At 34.1% G+C, this 19,670-nt stretch overlaps 2 protein-coding genes across 7 annotated transcripts; one reads left to right on the forward strand and one right to left on the reverse strand.

The window, feature by feature from the left end:
• The first annotated feature begins 1,302 nt into the window (after positions 1–1,302).
• On the forward strand, positions 1,303–10,530 carry LOC114164489 (centromere protein O). Of its 5 annotated transcripts, none has more exons than XM_028049185.2 (13): positions 1,303–1,483; positions 2,088–2,132; positions 4,367–4,415; positions 4,491–4,539; positions 5,353–5,423; positions 6,735–6,793; positions 6,910–7,002; positions 7,617–7,677; positions 7,862–7,998; positions 8,083–8,139; positions 8,819–8,916; positions 9,575–9,774; positions 10,188–10,530. In XM_028049185.2, exons 1-13 carry the CDS (start codon positions 1,406–1,408, stop codon positions 10,256–10,258), a joined length of 1,068 nt encoding a protein of 355 aa, XP_027904986.1. In that variant the 5' UTR covers positions 1,303–1,405; the 3' UTR covers positions 10,259–10,530. The 5 variants fall into 5 exon arrangements, with proteins under 5 accessions (XP_027904986.1, XP_027904987.1, XP_027904989.1 ...); XM_028049186.2 differs by having other exon boundaries at positions 7,620–7,677; XM_028049183.2 differs by having other exon boundaries at positions 1,370–1,529.
• Positions 10,531–12,042: 1,512 nt separating this feature from the next.
• On the reverse strand, positions 12,043–18,725 carry LOC114164691 (plasma membrane ATPase 4-like). 2 transcript variants are annotated; one of them, XR_003599584.2, is made up of 17 exons: positions 18,466–18,725; positions 17,229–17,348; positions 16,903–17,139; positions 15,846–16,607; positions 15,635–15,757; positions 15,444–15,548; positions 15,201–15,345; positions 14,936–15,100; positions 14,460–14,698; positions 14,343–14,375; positions 14,159–14,240; positions 13,908–14,068; positions 13,643–13,816; positions 13,087–13,269; positions 12,809–12,990; positions 12,575–12,642; positions 12,043–12,496 (listed from the first exon to the last, which is right to left on the reverse strand). XR_003599584.2 is itself a non-coding variant. In XM_028049436.2 (16 exons), exons 1-16 carry the CDS (start codon positions 18,511–18,513, stop codon positions 12,400–12,402), a joined length of 2,856 nt encoding a protein of 951 aa, XP_027905237.1. In that variant the 5' UTR covers positions 18,514–18,724; the 3' UTR covers positions 12,043–12,399. The 2 variants fall into 2 exon arrangements, 1 of the variants encoding a protein (XP_027905237.1); XM_028049436.2 differs by lacking the exon at positions 12,575–12,642 and having other exon boundaries at positions 18,466–18,724.
• Between the last annotated feature and the right edge of the window lie 945 nt (positions 18,726–19,670).

A 19,670-nucleotide genomic window follows, 5' to 3' on the forward strand; every position in this document is an offset into this window, starting at 1 on the left:
AACACTATCTTTCTAAATAATCTTGTTCAGAAAAATCTGAGTAAAAGTATCTTTTTTATAGATTAATAAGAAAGTTATAGACAAACTTAACTCATTACCGTCTGATATAATTTAAAATTATCTTATTTATTGTCAAAGATGATATATATAGAAGCAAGTAGCAGCAATTTTTTTTTTCACGAGCAATTAATTTACGGGAGTTTTTATTTTCTGACATTTTCATATTTTTCTTCCATCTTTTGTCAATGCGAAAATTTTCACCATGCCTATAAAATGATTTTGGATTATATGATTTGAATTTTTTAATATTAAAAAAGTTTTCAAATGGCATAATCTGAAAATGATTTTTTATATAATTTTTTAATTATACAATTTAAAAATTATTTTTTATTTTCAAATTATTCAATTTAAAGTTTTTATTTTTAATTTTTGGATGTATAATTGGAAAGTCATTTTATATATAAGAAATAATTTAAGTTATACATTTCATAAGAAACTTTTTTATAAAATATTTTAAATTATATAATCAAATAATATATTTTAAACCGTTTAATCTGAAAAATCATTTTTTTTTTTATTTTGAATTGCATAACAAACAACCTTTTTAATGTTTTTCTTTTTTAAATTTCACAAAACTTTCTTCCTTTACATTCATAACACAATTGATAGATAACACATAGATAATGATGGAAGTAGAGCTGTCAAAACGGATAATCCGGCCCGATCCACCAAGGGTTGATGATTTAGTGAGTCAATCCAACCCGACTCACTTTTAGTGAGTCAAAAAAATTCGAACTCGGTCCAGCTCACCACGGGTTAGCGGGTTAAACGGGTTGGCTCACGAATTCACTTAATTAAAAAAAATACAATTTTTTATTTATTTTTCAGTCAAAACTAAATTATAATTCTAATTAAAATCTAAATAAATTTTAATACAATCCAAATACAAACCAAAATCAACAAAAAATACATATTATTTATGTGTTGGCTAAAAAAAATCTAACATGACCTAAATGTAAAGCCCAACTTAATAAAAATACTCATGTAACCCTTTTATCTACGAGTTAAAATTTGTAAAAAAATTTCAACCCAACCCGAATCCATGGTGAGTCAGGTTGGCTCGCAGATTCCAACCCATTTTGACAATGTCAGTGACACCAAGATAAAGAAACAATTTATTCTTTTAATTATAGAAATTCACATGAAAACTAGGAGGTACAGAAAGAAATGGCCCTAGCTTCTTTGTTTATGGGCTACATTTAGCATGACCCACTTGCTAGTAGGCCGAGCCCACCGAAGAAACTCATATCGGTATTTTATTTTTTTGTTTTTGGGTCGGCACTCACACTTATAGTGTGCCTGGTACCAGTTCGCACAGTGAAAGAAGGCATCGTTTGTGATTGAAATGGAGAGCGATGTGGAAGAATCTCTGCGGAAGAGGCCCAGAAAATATCCTTTCTCCGCCGATTCATCTTCTCGCAAGGTCTCTCTCTTTCTCTCTAGTTACGAAACTGTGTTCCAACTTCCAGGTATTGCTTGCGCATACCTGCAAACTGTAATATAACCGAGTGACTATAAAACCTAGTTTAGTGTTTTTTTTATCTGAATTTCACTATTAATCCCAATTGTACATAGGACTATACCTCATTGTAGAACGTTCTGGAACGATATGCTTGTTTGGTTCATCTTACTTCGTATAGGCTATCTTGATAGGTGCATGATTTCCTTCCCTAACGAAATCGTGAGGTTATTGATATAAAGTGGTTTTCTGACGTATTAAAATGATTTAATTTTACAAGGGTAAAGTTTCGGGTTAACGATCATTGAGAATTTACCCGGGGTGGGTTGTTCAAGTGTAATTACTGACTAGTTACTTGTAAATTGTAATTGTGACATTGTTTTACGCGGTTTGATGCTATTGAGTTGATTTTTTTTTTGCTGGTTCATGATTACTTGTAAATTGTAATCGTGACCTTGTTTTACACTGTTTGATGCTAGAGTTGATTTTTTTTTTTTTTGCTGGTTCATGATTGATAATTTATTTTTTCTTTTCTTTATGAACTAATTATTATTGAATAATGCCGCAGTTTGAACAATATCCTGGACGGCCGTTTGCAATAATTGGGGAAGTGGTAATGATTCTCACTTTCATGAGATTAAGTTTTAATTTGGATGAACATTTGAAGAAGTATTTTGTTAATTTTCTTTTTGGATTTCTTTCCACTGGCATCTTTTTTTATACTATCTGATTGTTGACTTCTTGAGCATGGATAAGGGAAAGAACACACAGATGCAAGGCCAAAATGATTCTTTCCCTTTCGTTTTTCTTTTTTAGAGTGAAAATGCCAAATGGATATGGTAGGTCTAGAAGTTTCATCCCTCTAGTAAATGACTGGCCACTGGTGGGATTGGTTTTCTAATAGTTTTGGTGATCTCTGACCTGTAGCTAATCACATTAGCTAATAGTGCACTATTGTGGTGCTACAGTGGAGTAATGAAGGAGAGGCTGAGAGCAGCCTTGTGATGCCATGGGATTTAAATAATGAATTGGTTTTTAGTAGTGGTGAAGGCTTTAGCAATAGTTTTTTTTTTTTTGCAACATAGCAGTTGTACCACATTATAGGTTTCTATATCCTATTTTTACCCCTGTAAATAATATTGTATGTGAGTGTTAATATTGTGATTTCTCCCCCTTATTCTTATGCATTTTTGCTTTAGAAATGTAACCGAACTTGAATCCCTTCTTCATTAGCCATTCCCAAAAAAATTACTTTTTTGTCCACTTGCACTTTACAGGACATTTTTTTGTTCTTTTCTTTCTTATTCCTTCAGACTTCTTATTCACATTATGCTAATTTGTCCACTTGCACTTTACAGGACGTGTTTTTGTTCTTTTCTTTCTTATTCCTTCAGACTTCTTAGTTCATATTATGCTAATTTGTTATTTTTTCTTTATATTCATTTTAAAATTAATCATTTTTTTTTTACTTATTACTCTTAGAATTTGGGCTTAAGGCCTAACTCAACGCCTAATTGGTCTGTAGGATCGCCCAAGCTTTGTAAGGACTATATTAGCCATATTTCTAGTTGGTGTGAGATCTCAACCCCATCACACCCACCCAAGACTAAACATCCAGAGTGTCGCAAATATTGGTGATCCAATAATGGATCTTGTTATTTACAGTCTAGCATACTCTGATGGTAGGTTTGTAACGTGAGGACTGTCTAAGCCTTAAAAGGATTACTATGGCCATTTTTTGGTTGATTGATGATCTCAATTCCAACCTTCATGCCAAGACTATACATCTGGAACATGGACAAATGTGACCCAATAATAACAACGTTTAACGAAGACGAAGAATTGACATTTAGGGTTCACACATACAATGGTAGCCTAATAACCAATCTATATGGGATGGACTTCTATACTATTTTATGATTTGGTCTTAACTGAATCCACAAAACCATGTCTTTAAGGGGAGCATTATTCAATCCTTATCAGGAATACATTAACTATATTTCTAATTGATGAGAAATTTCAACAACTACTATGCTCTTAATATATGTGAGTAAACTATTATTTAGCGTGAATTTCTTCATTTTTGGTCTGAATATTTATATTTAGTATAATTTTATTGTTCTATAATTATAATACTTAAAATAGTGTTCATCCTACTTGTTTGTTGCTATCCACCAACACTGGGATCTAGTTGGTACGGGACTGCAATTCAGGTTTGATAACTATGAAGCTAAGATGATTGAACTTGAGGGTAAATGATTATTTGATAGAGCAAATCAAGTTAAACAAAATAACTGAGAGTTCATCCCCTCCTTGAAATAAGGCATGAAAGTTATTGGAAAGAGTTAAATGAGGGTGTGATTACACTGCTGCAATATCAGTTGTCACGACAGCAACTCTAAATTGTGATGCAATAAGTCATCATTGCTATACAGTGCCACTCTGCACTGCTTTGCTGCGACAGCAGCTGTTATGAGTGCTATTGGTTTCCTTGATTTGGAATAGTAATACTCGTTAGTTGCTACTATTGCCATCGCTTCCCTTGGAGAATAGATGTTCCTATTCTCTACTTGCACATAATTCTTTCAAAATCTGAATTGCACAATCTCTTGGTAAGAGTATTTGCAAGTTGACTTAGTGGAGGTACATATATACGGAATACAAATCAAACCTCAAGCTTTTCCTTGATAAAATGCCTATTGACGTCAATTTTTTTCATTTGATCATGCAAAGCAGTATGAACTATGTTGGTTGCTGTTCTATCTTTAGGGTAGAGCTTCTCTGTTTCTATGCATTGCTAGTACTTTTTCTTTGCTGAAACTAAAGCTGAATTATCCTTTTTGTCAGAATTTTATGCAAGATGATGATAATCGATTGGAGATTACCCGAACTAGATGTAAGTCTATTATCTCACTGGCTTTATTTCTATTTTCTACATTACATATCAGTTATTCTATTCTTTCAATGACAGTTGGAAGTTTGCTTAAAAGACATGGAGATTTGACAGAACGTCTTGCCAGGTAAATCACTGTTGAAGATGCTGATTGCTTTTTTCTGTAGTACAATTTTTCATTGGAAAGTCATCAATGTGCAGATACTTGAACTGCAAATTAATGTGCATAGTATTATCTTGCTGATGCTTAACTTGTATACTGTGCCATTTTTTACTTTATTGGTTACTTGTATACCAGTGGGTGGGATAGAATTAGAAATATACTTGGTGTATTCAATGAGGAAACCATTGAAGTTCTTGGTCTTTTTACGTGAACATGCATAAATTAAGTTTGTGGTTGATAAGAGGGAAATTGGGAAGAATTTAGATAACTAGGGTGGATATTCAAAATTCTGTCAAACCATTTTATTAATTGTCCTAGTATTTTTAAATTTTTTGGCATTTATATATGTATAATGCAATGACTTTTTATATCTCAAACCTATAATCTGTAGTGGTCGTCTCACTGTCTTTTATTAAAGTTTTTTGGGCTGATTGATAAATGCTATATGGGTTTGATAACCGTGACTGATGCAAAGTCAGACCTTATGTTGCAATGAGATGTTGACATCAAAGCATGTGTGAACATTCCAGATTATTAGTAAGAAGGACTCTTCTATTTTTCATTTTTCTTTATAGATGTTTTATGTGTAATGTCTAACATGCTTTGAAAATGCTGTTCATGCAATCAAGGTGCATTTTGGCCACTAGAAGATGTTTAGGTCTCTTCCTCAGTGAATGTCTTGATGCATTCTATGATACTTTTAATACTGTTGTTTCATGGCATCCATTAGTTGTTGTATGCTGTGGTAACATAATCTTTTTAATATTGGGTTCACAGGGATTCGGACAAGATAATATTTGAACGTCTACAGAAAGAGTTTGAAGCTGCACGAGCTTCTCAAACTGAAGGTAGCTTTGACTTTGTTCTTTGGAGATTCTTTAATAAATTAGCTGTAGATAGTATATGGATCTGCCTGGTCTCAATTTTTTTTGTCATTTATTTCCTTTGTTGCACTCTAGTGTAGCTGTTATGATATTTGACCTTTTTGTCAATGGTTCCTTTTTTTCATTTTCAATTTACTGTTTTTTGTTCATTTATTATAAACATTCCAAATTTTTTGCTTTTTCATATGATGCATCCATTCAATATTTTCAAATCCCTATGGTTAAAAAGTAATATTTTTTATCATGGTAAGATTGATAATGAAGATATATATATATATATATATATATATATATATATATATATATATATATATATATATATATGAGAAGCAAAGGCTAATCATATGCAAGATTTTCCCGTGAAATTTTAATTTTGTTTCTGTCAGAATAATTTAATATTATCTTCTGCGCAAAAAAGCTGTTTTCTGATGTATCCATCTGTAAACTGGTATCCTAAGAGTTTCTTTTTCTATTTCCTAGGACTTAATTAGTGCAAATGTTGACATTAATTTAGCCACTCAGTTATAGAAAGGGTATCGTTTGGCCCTCCACATAAATTTGATATTAATTAAGTCCATCTGTTATGGAAAGTAGCACCAATCTAACCCCTTAATCAGATTGTGATTTGTTGCTTCAATTTAGTCTTTAAACCAGAAGCTCCATCAACAGTTATCTCACAGTCTGCACACAAAAGGTCGACTTTAATATTGGTTTTCTTGATTGAGGAGCTAAGTTAATGTCAACTTTCTTTGGAGGATCAGATTGATATTTTTCCGTTATCATATATGGAAATGTAGTTGTTTATATTATCTTATGTGTATGACAAGCCTGTGTGCCAGAGGAGACAGCACTGACTGGATTGGGTTGAAACAGGGTAACCTTTAAAACATTGAATATAAATTGCAATAAGATTTTTCTGTGCCTTTGGCTCAACCCTGCATAAACATTAGTTGATCTTGGTGTTTACCTATCTATTGTTTGAAATATTACTGTTAAAATATCAAAATATTCACTATATATTTTATACCAGTAAGAATTGAATTGGATCCTAATGAAATAAAAGATCTTATACCTTGAATAAGAAAAGGGAACTGATCAGAATAAACGTTCTATAACTTAAAGCATTTTAAATAGGGAAGATTATTAAGACGTTAATCTTGGTTCAGTTGGCAATATATACTCTTTGACATCTGAAATACTGACCAACGTCTTTTGTTCATTCATTTCTATATAGATGTCCAGAAAATTCTTTGTTAACACCATTTTTTCTTGTAGAGATATGTTTAGATGGGGATGCGTGGAATGATGGTCTACTAGCTACAATAAGAGAGCGGGTATTAATTATTGTTTGCTACCTTCTTTATTTCACTTTTTTCTTATATTTGACCTTGGTGGTCTCTGTAATTATGAATTCTTTTCAGTTTCACTTTCGTTGTTTGCGCACTATCAGGTGCATATGGAGTCAGACAGAAAGGCAATGCATGGGGATGCTGACATATTGTCATGTCCTCATGAAAAAATTACATATAAAATTGGAAACAAGGTAATATTACATGGCTACATCTGCCTTTCATTGCAAATGATTTGTTTTTCAGTAAAAGATGTTATACTTGTAAAAGTTTTAGCATTGACTTCAAAGATTCTATACATTACCCCAAGAAGGGGAAAAAAGGCACAAGTGGCAAAGTAACAGATTAAAAGTTCGGGGTCAATTATATTTCAATTGTCTAAGGGAGAGAACCAGAAAACTGAAGTGCTTAAGAGGAATCGGGGGTGTGTTTTATGCTATGTTTAGAAACTACTAGTTTTTATTTCTGCAATCATGTAGTGAGGGTGGACAGAGCAGATCGCTTTCATTTTTATGCGTCTCTCTATTAACTTGTTATTGGATTGGAAGTTATTTATGGCTCCTCCTTGGTACTGTGCTCATGGGTTTTCAAGTTAGTCGCCTTTATGATGTGCAGTGTCTGACTTCCTTGCTACATTCTGTTTTTTCGTGTTTCTTGTCATATCTTGGCGTTCCTTGTGATATTAATATCTTAATTGTTGGTCTGTCTGAGTGTTTGAGATTGCGTATAGATTAGTTGGTATTCTGTCTTAACATTCGAATCAGATCATCATCTTTTAAATATTGGAATTTGGTTGTGTATTTGTTAGCAGGTAATTTGCTGTTTGGAAGGAGCAAGAATTGGTGTACAGTATGAAACATCGTATGCTGGTAATTGGCGATCAAATTTCTCTTGAATAACTTTTCTCAAGCACTACCATATTATTTGGCTCACAAGATTACATAAATAACAAGATAGAGGCTGGACCTTTTATATTTGCCCTTTCCTCCCGTTTTGTCTTTTTCTTTGCCATTAGGTGATGATAAGTGATATAGCTTGTTCATTTATTGCCAGGTGAACCTTGTGAATTTTACCATTGTGTGCTGGAGAGTAAGTCATTTCTTGAAAAAATGACTGTCCTTGAACACACCGTTCCATTTTTCCTGCCAATACGTGAAATAGAAAATGATCTCCTTTCATCCAATGCAATGGTAAAGGCATTTATATATATTGCCTTTACACTGTATTTCAATTTTCATTTTCTAATAACCATTGTTTTATTGATTTGCTTTCAGAAATTCATAGATCATGTTGGAGATCTATTGCAGGCTTTTGTGGATAGACGGGAACAGGTAGATTGTTCATGTATGTAATCATTATGAGAGTCTGATTCGTTTATTTTTGGAATACCAATATTTTGTCTTCACTATCCACATGAATTTGTTTTTATTTATGTGCAAAGGTTTACAGTTCAAATTGTCCGAATCGCATGAAGTTGGAAATGTACAAAATTTCCAGTGTCTTTTGTCCCTTGTGTGTGAGGACTATGATTGAATAATGTCTGCATTAGTGTTAAACGTTGGGTTAGCATAAAACTTTGACATCTGTCCCAGAATGTTTGAAGAATTTAATTAGAATGCTTTACTCAGTCATTCATTAGTGGTTTGTCATGTACAGTGACATTGTTGGTGACTTTTGTAATAATTAATTTAAAAGTCATATTTAGGCTATTTTTAATTGGCTGACAATGTACAAAATCTCTACATTGATAGTACATGAAAACAAATTGTGTTCTAAATAGAAGGCTTAATTTTATTTTCTCTATTAGTTTTATTTACTATTTCTACTATTAAGATTAAAACATGAATATTTACTAAGTATGCGCGAAAAGAAAAAATCTATCAATCATTATTTGAAATTTGAGAAATCTTTGCAATGATAAAGAACCTCTGCTTGTGATTTTTTCTATGTCTAAGTTATTCTGATACAAAAAACACGCATCTTTGTTTGTCTCTTGTGAATATCATGCAGGTCAGACTTATAAAGGAACTTTATGGAAATCAAATTAGAGAGCTGTATCATAGCCTTCCCTACCATATGATCGAACTTGTATTGGATGATTCTGATTGGTCAGTATCTTGTATTAATATTGTTTGTTTGGAACCATTTTTCTTCAAAGTTTTGGTAGCACTTAAAATTTTTCTTCCCTTCCAATTCAATCAATTGTAAATCTGGAGGTTATTATGCTTGAATAATGTAGTAAAATGTCAGTTGAGGTAAATTTGATGAAGCAAGTGATACTGGGGTAGTGATGTGCTTTTATTTTGTTTCCTGGACATTCTAAGGTGTGATGTGACGCTAAAAGTAAAATGTTACTAGTTTCTTTGTTAATATATATTATTCTTGGTTTATATATATATATATATATATATATATATATATATATATATATATATATATATATATATATATATATATATATATATCTGTCTCCGTCTATATTTTCCTTCTATCAACTTTCTTATGCCAAAAATTTTGGTCATGTAACTGGGGTGATGGGAGAAATGGATCTTATGAAAGGAACATTTGTAGTTTTTACAATTTTGATTTGTTGGCACCTTAGTTAAGACAGTTCATTTGTTTTATTTAAAAATTATTAACATTTCTTTCTATGTCAGGTTTATGATTAAAATTTCCTGCAATGAAATTGGATATACATTCGAAGAGAAAAGCTAACAAAAGGTTAAAAGATATTCTGTGCTCAATCAATTTTCTTTTTTGTTTCAGCAAGGTGACAGTCAGCCTTCGATATGCTGATCTAATTTCGGTGCTCCCAACTCGAATATCAGTTCTAGCCTGGCCAATGTTCAATAAAAATACTACAGCAACTTTGAACAGGAAGGAAGATGGACTTTCTGGAAGTCATTCTACTCCAATTCGGTTAACCTACGCAGAAGATGCCTTACGAACCATGAGTTTACCAGAAGGTGCATTAACTTTATTTCTTTTCTTAAATCAGCTTTCTGTTCCGTATGAGCACATGATAATAAGTTAAAAATAAATTCTTTTATGTTGAAAACTTTATTTCATGATTTTGTACCATGTAGTTGTTGGACACACAATAGGCAGTTAATTTGTTAGAACATATTTATTTTTGGCTTTTTTTCATCAGTTGTTCATGTCCTTGTCGGATGTGTGCAGCTAGGTGAAGCTATCACACGAATGAGTTCGAGTTCTCAAATTTTTTCATTGCAAGTGCTTTTATTTTTATGGGAGCTTCCCCCAAGTTTATTTTACAAGCCTGCTTCCGTGTTCTTATAATTGTGATGAGTATTTCTTCACTGCTCTCTACTGACAGTCCTCTCTATACTGACCTTTTTATACATTGCTTCCATTCCAGCATACGCAGAGATTGTATTAAACTTACCACAAGCGCTTCAGCAGACGTATCATCAAAAGGCTCCCGCATAGTCTAGATTCATCTGTAAAAATTCTTGGTAGAGATGTTAAATATTAGAAAAAGTAACTTCAAAATTGTTACCTCACAGGATGGTTCATTTTTCTGTACTGTTGTCAGTTAGCATTTGTATCTTGGCCCCTTGTGGCCTTGTTATTCCTTCAATGCCTACTCTGATGTCCTGTATAATTACTACGACAGAGCTAGGTTCATCTTTTCAAACTGTTGTCATTTATTTTTTCTTGTTTATCATAATTCAATATATGTAAAAGTTGGTTTCATACAAGTTCCATCTTTTTTACATGCCAAACACCATTTGCTAATCGTTTAAAATTGGAATTAGAATAAATTCTTCATTATGAAATAAGTAGCAGAATGCAATACTGCTACACTCGGGGTTTGGACGGTTGTGTTGTTGGCACTGCATGTTGTAATGCCAAAACTTGATTTTGATATTTAATTTCTAATTGGTTGCTATTTTCCAGTTGGTGTTAGGCACTCAAAGTTGATGCATTTTATTTGGACAGATTTATTAGTTTTTGTGAGGATTTTTGCCTTCAAAAATAGAAACTCTGTCGACAGCTAATAAAGGAAAACTGGCAGGCACCATATTCGGAATGCATCATTGTACATAGAATGTAGATGGTGCTGTTCGAATAGACTTGCGGTTTCGAAAATCTTTAAAGTGGGATACACATCGAATTTTTGAAATTATCACTTTATTCCTTGGAATCTCTATCTCCAGGTCGCGCAACAAAAAAACGATAAGTATTGTGGGCAAACTTATCTCCAAACCGACAAGCTTTAGTGCTGTATGACGACCACCAAAATTCTTTTCAAGAACGAGGAAGAAAAGAAAAATTCAGAAATTGCTACAGGAATATTATTAGCTACATTTACCATTTTTATAAACAGCCATGGAAGAATGGATCATAGCCATGGAAGAATGGATCATGCCGCTAGAGGGTTTATTCCCATGTTTTAACAATTCTCTCCCCTTAAATAAATGAGGCTATCTTTTTTTCTTTTTTTTTAAAAAAAAAAAAAATCTTTAGTTTTTAAAATCAATTGAACAAGCTTATCAAACAGTAGGTGAAGGATGGTGCAAGCCACATATAGAGTGTGAAACCGAGGGAGAAGTTAAACAAGGCGAAAACAAAACGATAACAAAACTTTTATCTTTTGTTTCTGTTTTTTTGTTTTTGAAGATTATTTTTAAAATTAATAGATTTTAAATGAGAAATTCATTGCTAAGTAGCGTGAAAATGTCTTAAGAAAGAATTTTTGAAACTAAAAGGAGAGAAGAGAATCAACCATGACAGATATTGGTGGTAGTGACTAGTTTCTATTTTTTGCAGAATTTCAAACAAAGTTTAGGGCATCTCCACCTAAAACATTATAAGAATGTTATTCCTTGCATTCATTCACATGGCTTCAGACAGAAGGAATAACTTAGCCCATAAAAAAGAAAAAAAGAAACGTACAGAAGGACGGACCATCTTATGCAGTGGAGTTGGGTTGGGGAATAATCTCTTTATAAGTCAGAATCAGAATCCATCTTCCTTATCTGATTTCAGATTAGCACTTCCCAATTAACGTTATCTCTCACATCCAATTGCTCTATCTGCTGTATCAATTATAATAAACAAAGAAAACACATTTTGTTAAATTCCTCAAAACCCACCTCTAATGGGTAACTCCACCAATATTATTTTCTTTTGTTTAATTTCAATCGTGAGGTACTGTTAGGTGCTTCCACCATCCATTGATTGTCCCTTTTATGCTGAACACGAACAAATTAAAAAGGAACACGGAGTTGAATTCATTATTGAGCTACGTTGATCAAGATGGGAAATATATCGAGTTTTGTTCATCAGAAAAAAAAAAAAAAGAGAGCTTAACAGTGACCTTGATATCATTTAACACTCTCAAAATAAGACGTAAGTAAATCCTATCTACCATGTTATTTGGTATCTAAAGAGCATAGCATCTCCTTGAGCTACTGACACAGATGAAAAGGAACAGTAACCGTTCAAATTTTCACAAAAGGACCTTCATCCTAATATAAAGACACATTAACTTAGGTCTTCATTATATTTGTTGTTTTTGTTCTTGGACAGCACCAGAGTGGCTTCTTGAAGATTGTCCAAGCTTCTTAAACTGTGTAATGCTGTTGGATTGTGTCAATGTCAAGTCCTTTCAGCTTCACCACTGACTCAACATGTCCTTTCAGAGTATGAAGCTCCCTGAGTCTGTAAACCAATATAAGAAATATCTCTGTAAGACATTATCACTATTTGATAATTACCACTTCATGAAGGACAACTTACATATAGCTCCTTAGGTGCTTTTATTGATGTTTTCCAATTACAATTAGAGTTTCATCTAAGTGTAATTCCTGTAATAAAGGTTTAATGCAGATTACCAAGATGAAACTCTAACTATGATTGGAGAACAAAATAAAAAAAAGTACTTGTGGAGTTATATGTTGTCTCTTCATCAATCATTTCACACACAAATTTATGCCACACAATGGCACTGTGGAAGTGGATTCAGTGTCTTACCTAGCAACCTCAGCACGTCTCTTAGCTTGTTCAGCAATCTCTGAAAGCTCCCTGTAACTGTTCTTGTCATTGAAAAGGTTGGTTGTTTCAGGTGGCTGAAGACCGTGAAGAGTTCTCTGTGCAGTTGCCCATTGTGCTTCTCTCTCTTCTTTTCCATAGTCTTTCTTTGTAGTGAAGGCAGTCTGTGATAAACAAGTTTTGAGTTTTGAAGTTTCTGGTTTAAAGATCAACAATGCCATTAGTAATAAAAATAATAATAGTAAAGATGAACATATTACCTTGTTCTCTAAAAGATTGTCCCAAGCCTTCCCACTGAGAACATAGCGGATTGCGAATTTAAGTATATCAAGTGGAACATATGTCACTAAACTGTAGAGCCAGATTACACCAGCCCAACCCCATCCCATTCCCTCAATTCTTGCAAAGCCCCAGTTAGCATATACTGCTAGAAATGTTGCCACCTATCAATCATGAAGCAAATTATTATAGCCACAGAAGAAAGCCAAAATGCCAAAATATTTTTGAACTGATCAATCACATAGTGGAGTACCATTGAATTGATTTTCATTCCGTTTCAATGCTAAGTTTAGTTAGAGATGTGGTTATTTTTTCTCTTGTGGATGTAAATATTTTCTAGCTACATGGTTTTAGTGCTTCAGTTTATATTATTTTAACAATGATGGATGTGGATGGGAAGTGAGTGACATGTGAAAGATCATGATGACCAGGTTCTTGACAAAACGCAATGACACTGCTCTTCAATCACACAATCAGAAGATAAAGTAAGAAACAACTATATGTACTAGGTGCTGATAATAGGAGATTCTAGATTACCAGCTGTGCAATCATAAAAGCACTCAGTAGGAGAAGACCAGGTCTTTCAACATAAGACCAGCTGCGGGACCTTGTGACAAAAATCAGTGCTTGACTTATAATACTGACTTGTAGGTACAGGGCTGCCATCATTTCTCCGGGGCTATTTCTTATAGACCTCACACCAAACTTGTCCTGCAATTGGGAAAATTGTGCTTATGGCTCTTACAGTTTTCTCCATTTGGTGGTGATAATATTGAGGAAAACCAAAACTATAAACTATTACCGAGAAGAAACTGGTATCCTTAATGAGCCAGAAAAATACCACTGTCATTAGTGCCAAGTAACTACCTAGCACAACACCAGTGGCAAAAATCTCCCTCAGCTTCCAGCTGTCTGGCAGTGGAGATGGTTTCACTCGATCCTTGGAAATTGTCATGATGGTACCTATGTAATAGGGGTGAATGAAATCAAATTAAACTTTTTCACAGAATAGTCTATATAAACAGCCTGAAGGTTAAATAAGGATTATCTTACCATCGTTTAGTATTGCAATAATCAACACCATGAAGGGTGCAAAATCAAATTTCCAAATCAATGCAATAAACATGAAACCAAACTGCCACAGAGAAGTAGATCACATAAATTACATGAACCACGTATATATATGTGTTTGTAAAAATGTTGACATGTTTTTTGAGTTAACATTTTCTGCACTTACCACTATACGAATGGTGATGGACACTGCATAGATCTGCCATAATCAACACTTCTGAGTTAGGTTGTTAAGATATTAAATAAAGTCAATCAATCAAATTATGCATGCAAGGAAACTAACAGTATAATTCTTCATCCTTTGGAAAATTGCCCTGCTGGTCAGCACTGCACTAATAATGACACTCAGACCAGGTTCGGTGAGGACAATGTCAGAAGCACTTCTAGCAGCATCTGTGGCATCAGCAACAGCAATTCCAATGTCTGCTTTCTTTAATGCAGGGGCATCGTTGACACCATCACCTGTCATTCCACATATATGCTTCCTCTCTTGAAGCCTCTTCACGATTTCATATTTGTGTTCTGTCATGTCATAGTGTGAAGAAAACATGAATAAAATGTTGTTTGATATGAAACATGTCACCATGAAGGTTAGTATTGTTAAAGTAAGTACTACGTAGTCCCATTTCACCAGCTTGCAACGAAGCCATGAACGTTGAACAAGAAAAAGGATGTCTAAAATGGATTAAAACAAAAAAATGTGTGACAGTGTGATGCTATCAAGTACCATGATGATTATTATCCTGGACAAGGACCTACCAGGAAATACTCCAGCAAATCCATCAGCTTTCTCAATCAATTCATCAACTGGAAGAGCTGAAACAGAAGCATCCTTGCTTTGTCCAAGCAATGAAGAAGATGGGTACATGTTTGTTCCCATCCCAAGCCTTCGGCCAGTTTCCTTGGCAATGGCAAGCTGATCACCTAGAGAACAAGAAGCCCACAAAGAGTTTCTAAGCTACATGATTCTATTTTTAGTATGAAACATGAACTACAAGAAATAATGGTCTCCCTCCAATCTTACCAGTAATCATCTTAACATTCACACCAAGGTTCAGAGCTCTTGTGATGGTTTCCGCACTGTCGTGCCTTGGAGGATCGAAAAGTGGTAGAAGACCAACAAACTGCCATGGTGCACCAGGACTATCCTTGTTTTTCTCAGGTACCTCCTGTTATGCAGAGACCATGCAAACAGCAATAGATGAAGGAGGGTAGTCAATAATTAATGGGTTGGAGAAGAGAAATGTTAAATATCAGCTTTGCTAACCTGTTTAGCAACACCTAACGAACGGAGTCCACGCTCAGCAAACTTGTCAATCACTCCATGAACCCTCTTTCTGACATCTTCTTTGCAGTTGCAGAGGTTCAATATCTAAGCCAGGAAAAAGAAGTACATTGTTCATCTAAAATGTTCACAAATGAACCAAATAGTGGTAAGGTAACAGAACACATATTTACCTGCTCAGGAGCACCTTTGCTAGATCGATGCCAATTTCCATCAGAATCAATGTAAGTTAGAGCAGTCCTCTTGTCCACAGGATTGAATGGAAGAAAGTGGACCTCCCTGATACCAGCTCGTGCCTGATAAATTCACAGTAGAAGTTAAATTAATATTTCTTTTATCTTCATTTATCCCAAATGACAGTGAGCACTGTTTTGACATATTTACCTCCTTTGGATCAGCAAGCATCCCAACAATTGCAGCATCTATAGCATCCTGATTCTCAGTCCTAGAAGCCCTGGCTGCAAGAAGGATAACATAATCCTTCTCAATACCCTTGGCAAAAACTTCAATCAGATTCTTGTCAACACTGAGCTTATTTAGGGTGAGAGTCCCAGTTTTGTCACTGCAGAGGACATCCATTCCTGCCATTTCCTCAATAGCCGTCATACGTTTTGTAATGGCACCTTGCTGTGAAAGCCTGTGAGAACCAATAGCCATAGTGACAGACAGAACAGTTGGCATGGCAATCGGAATTCCTCCGATCAAGAGAACTAACAGATTGTCAATCCCATCTCTGTACTTGCGGTGTTGTATTGGGTACATGACTATGAGCTCAATGATTATTCCAACCGCAATGGAGCAAATGCAGAAGTTACCGATTGCTGTAAGGACTTTCTGGAAGTGACCAACTTGGTTGGTGCTGTCAACCAGATGAGCAGCCTTGCCAAAAAAGGTGTGCACCCCAGTGGCAATCACCACTGCTTCTATCTCACCCTTCTTCACGGTTGATCCAGAAAACACTTCATCAGAGGGATTCTTTGTCACTGGGAGAGACTCTCCTGTCAAAGCAGACTGATCAACACTCAGAGCATCACCCTCCAGAAGACGGGCATCAGCAGGAATGATATCTCCCAGTTTGATGCTGACTATGTCTCCTGGGACCAAAATTGCAGCATCTTGTTCTGTCCATCTCCCATCTCTCAGAACCTGAATTTTTTTTTTCGGCAACAGCAAAAATTTAAGATGAGTGTAGAATTGAGAGAGTTTGAACAAGATGAAAACAAAGAAGATGAGGAAACATCTATCAATTCATTATGTTTTTCAGATTTTAAAACTTAATATGATTAACACTTAACTACCAAGCAGTTTGAAACTGTTTGACAAAACTCTGCTTAAAACCAAAAAATGACAAGGGAATCTAAGTGACCCTTGAAAATCTGAAAACACTTCATGTTGGATGCATGATATATGGTACAAATTTAGATTATTAGATTGAGGTTACCTTGGTCTTGGGAGCTAAACCAGCCATGAGTGCAGCAGCTGCATTACCAGCATTGTTTTCTTCGATGAAACTGATGGTGGAGTTAATGAACAAGAGAGCAATGATACCAACGAAATCTTGCCAATCCGGAGGCCTTCCTCCACCATTGGCCAGAGCAATGGCCATTATAGCAGCAGCTTCCATAACCCATGACAAGGGGTTCCACATGAAACCCAAAAACTTCAAAATTTTGCTTTCCTGTTCACCATACAACAATTCAGTGAGGGATGAAAACCAAACTTAACTTCTCTGTGACACAAGAACAAACATCAACAAGACAGAAAAACCTTTTTCTCTTCCAATTTGTTTGGTCCAAAAACTTGAAGCCGACTGGCTCCTTCCTCCGATGTTAGACCTGCTCTTGAACATTTCAGCTGCTCAAACACTTCCTCCACCGGAATTCGTTCCTGCAATTATGTGACACTGTCTCGTTATTTCTCCAATTATAAAGATGGTTTACTTTGCTTCAGTTTTTCAGCCTTTTAAAGCTGATTTCATGAACAATCATTTCAGAATTATATTCAGTTTTTAACAAGATTGTTCATTTTGTGACAATTATTTTGAAAGCGATGCTTAAAGATAATTTGAACTGGTTGACAACATTTAAACTCAAGAACAAATAATCAAAATTAAAAAATATAAATTCAGAATTATCAGGGGTGCACGTCATCACAATCAGAAAAAAAAAATTGAATTTTTTTGTAAGTTGCCTGCACTTGTTGAACAAGTTACCAGTGAGATTAAACGTGTTTTCTCTAAAATTAAGCATGCAACAATATTTTGATATAATACTAATTCGTATGCAAGAGAAAAAGTGCATGGAAATAGAATATGGTGATGGTGTGAGGGACACGCGTCAGAAGCTAGCTGATTCCTTTCTTTCCGTGCCACAGTAGTTGTCACTTTTTTCCGAATCAACATCTATCTCATGCTAACTATACATCCATATAAATAGAATAAAATAAAAAAAAGAGTTATTCAACTCACGTAACGTTTTTTCACTGCAATAATCTCGTATAATAAAAATACACACGTCAAAATTCAATTAAAATTTATGATAACTTTTAATAAAAAATATTAGTTCATTTATTCGTATTGTGCGTACAAACAAAGTGTTATAAACAAGGCAAGATTCGGGAACGAAAGGAACTGTTAGCGTAAAAAGAGGTTTCTGGTTCACGCGGAAAAAGGGTCCATCTTTTTCCTAAATTCACAACTCCAATAAATATTCATTTATATATATAGATATAACGTAAAACTCATTCTTAATTACAGGTAAATAAGACAAGCAAAATATTTTTTTTTTATGATCATGAAACAAACAATATATACAGTCTCTGGAAAAATCACGTAATCAAAATCAATAGAATGGTGATCATTTTGTATACTTTACTTTTGGAATTCTGACATAAAAGAAAGACTGAAAACGAGGAACATGTCATACAAGGTTGTAGTGCATGCGAGAAGAAAGTTAAAAAACATGGTGGTTGGTGCTTAACCGAAGAATGAGAAGAATGAGAATACCAGATCAACGTTCTCGTTTTTGATTTCCTCAAGGCTGATACCGCCCATGTTGGAAGGTGTGGAGTGGTGGTGTTGCAATCAGAATGGAAGAAAGAGAAGGAGAAGAAGATGTTGCAGAGGGTGCAGTGGCTTATGGGGGTGCTATATATATATATATATATATGAATGAGTAGTGAATGAATGAATGTGGTTGTGTTTGCAATGGGCAATAGGTAAAGAAGTTGTAGGTGTAAGAGATGTAGTAGTGGTGGTGGGTACCACAATCCAACACTTTTCTGCATTGACCTCCCATGTTCATTGATGCTATCAGGGGTAGGTATTTTCCTTTCAATTAACCTTATTCTACTTCCCCTTTTTCATGGAAACGTTCTTTACTTTTCCACATCACATTAATTTCCCTCTCTTCATTTCTAACACTTCTTTTTATCTTATTATCGTCTATTAAATACATAATTAATGTTTTTGGAAGTGGATTTTGTAAAGTTGAATTATGTTTGCTTAATATGATATTAGAGTCATGGATTAAAGTCTATATTCTGATCCGACTTAAGTCCGTCACGGTTTTGTCCTTAAAACACACCACAGAGGATAAGAGGAGGAAGAAATATTTAAATTGCACGCCAATATTCCTACCGCAGGTCTGACAGGCATTACTAAGATTAACCACCACGTTTCCGATATATTGTTTGCTTTAGAGGATGAAACCTTGTCGGCACCCAATAATATTTTAATTTACTTTGTTTATTTATTTATCATATAACCAAATAATATGTGCTAATTTATAATATTTTTTATTATGTAAAGTGGCATTCTAGTTTTGTTGGAAACTATTACTCACAATATATATGATTGTATTTTTAACTTATGTCTTTGTATATATATCCTTCTTACGTACCAGTTTTAATTTGTTATCTAATATGTTATGTTTATATTTACAGAAAATTTTAGATTAGAAGATGTACTTAAAAATCCCTCTTTACTAATATTTAGCAATAACATCAAAACTTAGTTTTTCTCTTAAAAAAGTAATGTTACCCTCATTTTTTTAGTAATGTTACAAGCATGTTACTTAAAACCATTTGAGAGGAAATAATAATTTCGACATACTTATACAAACCTACTATTTTTGGAACTCACATTCTTAATATTATTTTGTTATTAATATTTCTATGAACATTTATTTATTTTTAAAAATGGCATTTTTT

Source organism: Vigna unguiculata, chromosome 9 (assembly GCF_037176805.1).
Source record: "Vigna unguiculata cultivar grain cowpea cultivar isolate G323 ecotype 2 chromosome 9, ASM3717680v1, whole genome shotgun sequence".
NCBI classification, from domain to species: Eukaryota; Viridiplantae; Streptophyta; class Magnoliopsida; order Fabales; family Fabaceae; genus Vigna; species Vigna unguiculata.